This window comes from Mya arenaria, chromosome 8 (genome assembly GCF_026914265.1).
Source record: "Mya arenaria isolate MELC-2E11 chromosome 8, ASM2691426v1".
In the NCBI taxonomy this organism is placed as follows: Eukaryota; Metazoa; Mollusca; class Bivalvia; order Myida; family Myidae; genus Mya; species Mya arenaria.
Genome location: NC_069129.1, coordinates 60,455,210 through 60,459,063, shown reverse-complemented (window position 1 = coordinate 60,459,063; position 3,854 = coordinate 60,455,210). Strand labels below are relative to the sequence as shown.

Sequence of the window (3,854 nt, the reverse complement as noted above, 5' to 3'; positions counted from 1 at the left end):
AGGTTGTCCGTGTGATAACTCAACAATGCCTGCAACAGTGGCCCACATACTTGATTTGGAGGTTGGGCCTGACCAGTAGATGACCCCTATTGTTTTTGAGGTCATCAGGCCAAAGGTCAAGGACAATGTGACCTTGAATGGTAAAAGGTTGTCCGTGTGATAACTCGACAATGTCTGCACCCATTGCCCTCAAACATGACTTGGAGGTTGGGCCTGACCATTAGATGACCTCTATTATTTTTGGGGGTCATCGGGCCAACGGTCAAAGTCACAGTGACCTTGAATGGTAAAAGGTTGTCCGTGTGATAACTCGACAATGCCTGCATCCATGGCCCTCATATTTGACTTGATGGTTGGGCCTGACCAGTAGATAACCCCAATTGATTTTAGGGGTCATTGGGCCAAAGGTCAAGGTCACAGTGACCTTGTATGATAAAAGGTTGTCCGAGTGATAACTCAACAATGCCTGCACCCATGGCCCTCAAACTTGACTTGGAGGTTGGGCCTGACCAGTAGATGACCCCTATTGATTTAAGGGGTCAGGTCAAGGTCACAATGACCTTGAAAGCAAGCTCAACAATTCCTGGACCTATGGTCATCAAACTTGACATGAAGGTTGGGCCTGACCAGTAGATGACCCCTAATGAGTTTGGGGGTCATCGGGCCAAGGTCAAGGTCACAGTAACCTTTAACGCAAAAAGGTTAAGAAATCTTCTCCCAGTGATATCTCAACAATGCCTGAAACTATGATAATCAAACTTGACATGGAAGTTGGACCTGACCAGTAGATGACCCTTATTGATTTTAGGAGTCATCGGGTCAAAGGTCAAGTTCACAGTGACCCTGAATGCGAAAATGTTTCGAGTGATAACTCGACAATGCCTGCACCTATGGCCCTCGAACTTGACATGCGTCTGACCTGTAGATGACCCCATATGATTTTAGAGGTCATCAGGTCAAAGGTCAAGGTCACAGTGACATTGAACGAAAAAAGCTTGTCTGTGTGATAACTTGTCAATGCCTGCACCCATGGCCCTAAAAATTGACATTTAGATTTTTGGTGACCAGCTGATGACTCCTATGGATTTTGAGGTCATAGAGTCAAAGGTCATGATCATAACACACTATATCCTCAAACTTGCAATGGTCATATCTTAAAACTGCCTCAACGGCATCCAATGTCAGTGACAAATCAGCTGTGAGTTCGGACCATGCATATTTCATTCAATTGCCCATATAACCCTGACAACATGGCGCTCAGGGGGGGGGGGCATAATGTTTGACAAACATCTCTTGTTAGTACTGCGTTTTGATCCGGGAGCTTGTATTCGACTCGAGTCTTTTGCAGATTCGGATTTCACGAGGCAAAAATTCCACGAGAGTCGAATAAGACATTCCAGATCAAAACGAAGTACTAATAACCCTTTATTATATACTATTTAAATCACTTAAAAGCCACATATTTTCATAATTAATGTCATTTTAACGATGCACTATTTTGTTTTATGACGTCATTTTAACATCGCGCAACGATACTTGCTATGACGTGACGTCACAAGAGTGAAATAAGGCCGTAATGCTCTGGCCGCGATTTTTCGAAACTTCTTAAACTTAACAGGCTTAAGTAGCTAATTTCAATTAGCTAAAATACATACTTAAATTGAACTTTTATGACAGGAAAATGGTTGATTGTGATAAGCATAAATTTAATTCCTATCCAAAATATTAAAGTTTTTAAAGAAGTAAATATTACGCAAATTATTGAAAAACAAAAATAGCGAGCTTAGCTAAATCCTGCTATAAGAGACTTAAGAAGTTTCGAGAAATTGGGCCCAGGAGTGTAATACGGACTAACGTATTTATCAATATGTATTGCGTGTGGATTTATTTAAGGAATGAATTGCGGGGTTGATGTCATTATCGGGGTATGAACGCAATTGGGTTGGTCAATGTGTGTGGAGTCCGAAGGACTCCACGCGTACTTTGACCAACCCAATTGCGTTCATATCCCCGATAATGACATCAACCCCGCAATTCATTCCTTATATTTACACAAATAGATCACTATTTCATTCAAGAATTGTTTAAAAAATACTTCATTTCATTTAAGAAAACCTTTTAGTAATCCGTTCTTACCCATTCTGTAAATAGAACGACCCGACTATAACCGGAAACATTTTTTTCAAATGACGTGACAATAACGCGGGAAAAGATCAACCACTTGAAATCACTTTAAAACGTAAAATTGAAACACTTCTGGTACCAATATATTTAAAATATAATAAACTAACAATTTTAAAAATGTTGATCTATATTTTACGGGACCTGCAGACACAATACAACCAATAGCAAGATCAGTAGCTTTCATGTATATTGTTATGCAATGAATTACGATCCGAACATATCCGAAGATGTTGCGTTCATCGATTGATGAACGCAATTGCCGAAAAGCAGTTTATTTAAGGAATGGAAGTTGAGGTGTAAATATGATGGGTATATAATTATTTACTTAATAGGTAACTGTTCTAAGGTCAGAATCCCGATCTTGGCCTGTTAATCATGAGAAAAATGCTCCTTGTTTATGGCCTGATCTACCGATCATATGCTATGGTGGTTTATAGCCACAGCATTGGCTCATTGTATGACATCCACTCTGTCGGCGTATAACAAAGGATGTAGTAATTTACATTACTTTGGCTTTGTGTATTTACGTGTATAACGTTGGCTGTTTACATTTCAGGCTCCCGCACTTTGCGTGTATAACGATGCAGTATTCACGGAACAGGACTGGGAGGGCATTACGATGATATACAGCAGCATAAAAGAGGAGGACAAATCTAAAGTCGGTAGATTCGGGCTCGGATTCAAGTCTGTGTTTCACATTACAGGTAGCTTACTGGCCATCTTTTGAAATGATTTGTTCGCTGTGTCCTTTCAGATTTGTTATATCTGTTAATTTCGGTTGGGATTTAAGAATATTATAAACCTCACACTTGTGTTGCTTCACCGTCAATCATAGTGTCCTTCCATATTTGTTCTATCTGTTGATTGCTTTTGGGAATTAAGAATAACTTCACACTTCTGTTTGCTGTGATAGGGCGTGTCGTTGTAATAGTCAAGGTTCAGTATTCACTAACGTCCTTAGTTCGTCGTTTAAACTCGAGGAAAAGTCTATTTTTTTATAAACTCCAGGACAAAAGAAACACCACACCTTTGTATGAAGTGAAAAATAAAACTTTGTAAGATATATATTTTAACAATAACAATTTCATAGGAGCGAAAACTATCAACAAGCGCACACACAATTTATTTGATTAAACAGCAGCGTTGATTGATAAAAGACGTCGGAACGGAAGAGGCAGGTAAAGTTTTCTCATGAGCTTTAATAATGAGTATGCCCACCCCACGTTGGAGACATTTTCTTACTCTGGACGGCATTGATCGACACAAACATCGCACCACTTGCCGCGGAATAAGAGCCCATTCCTCTCTCAATGTGTTGTCAAGCTCATAAACGACTTCCTAATTCATCCCACACATGTTCAATAGGGTCTAGATCCGGGCCATTCTAGAGTATTAAATATGGTTTATGGCACCCCACACCCTCTCCATATCGACCAGTTTTAAGAATGACGTTCCTGTTGAATCGTTCCCCTCGTCGACAATACACTCGCTCAGCCATCAGTGTGGAACAAGTTAAAGCGTGATTCACCACTAACACAAAATTGTTCCAATCACGCCTTCGAAGATGATTCTGAGCCCAGTGACGCCTCGCTCTTCGATGACGTTCCGAAAGATTGGGTCAAAAGCACATGAAAGCACTTCGCGCAAATGACGGCGTATGTATGTACGTC

General features: G+C 40.3%; 1 protein-coding gene across 1 annotated transcript in view; it reads left to right on the top strand.

Annotated features, from left to right (window-relative positions):
* The first annotated feature begins 316 nt into the window (after positions 1-316).
* LOC128244418 (sacsin-like) overlaps positions 317-3,854 on the top strand; it is a 5,822-nt gene continuing 2,284 nt past the window's right edge. Inside the window, exons 1-2 of the mRNA XM_052962427.1 lie at positions 317-352; positions 2,741-2,888. Of these exons, the coding sequence (XP_052818387.1) occupies positions 317-352; positions 2,741-2,888 (184 nt within the window). The remainder of the gene's footprint in view (positions 353-2,740; positions 2,889-3,854) is intronic.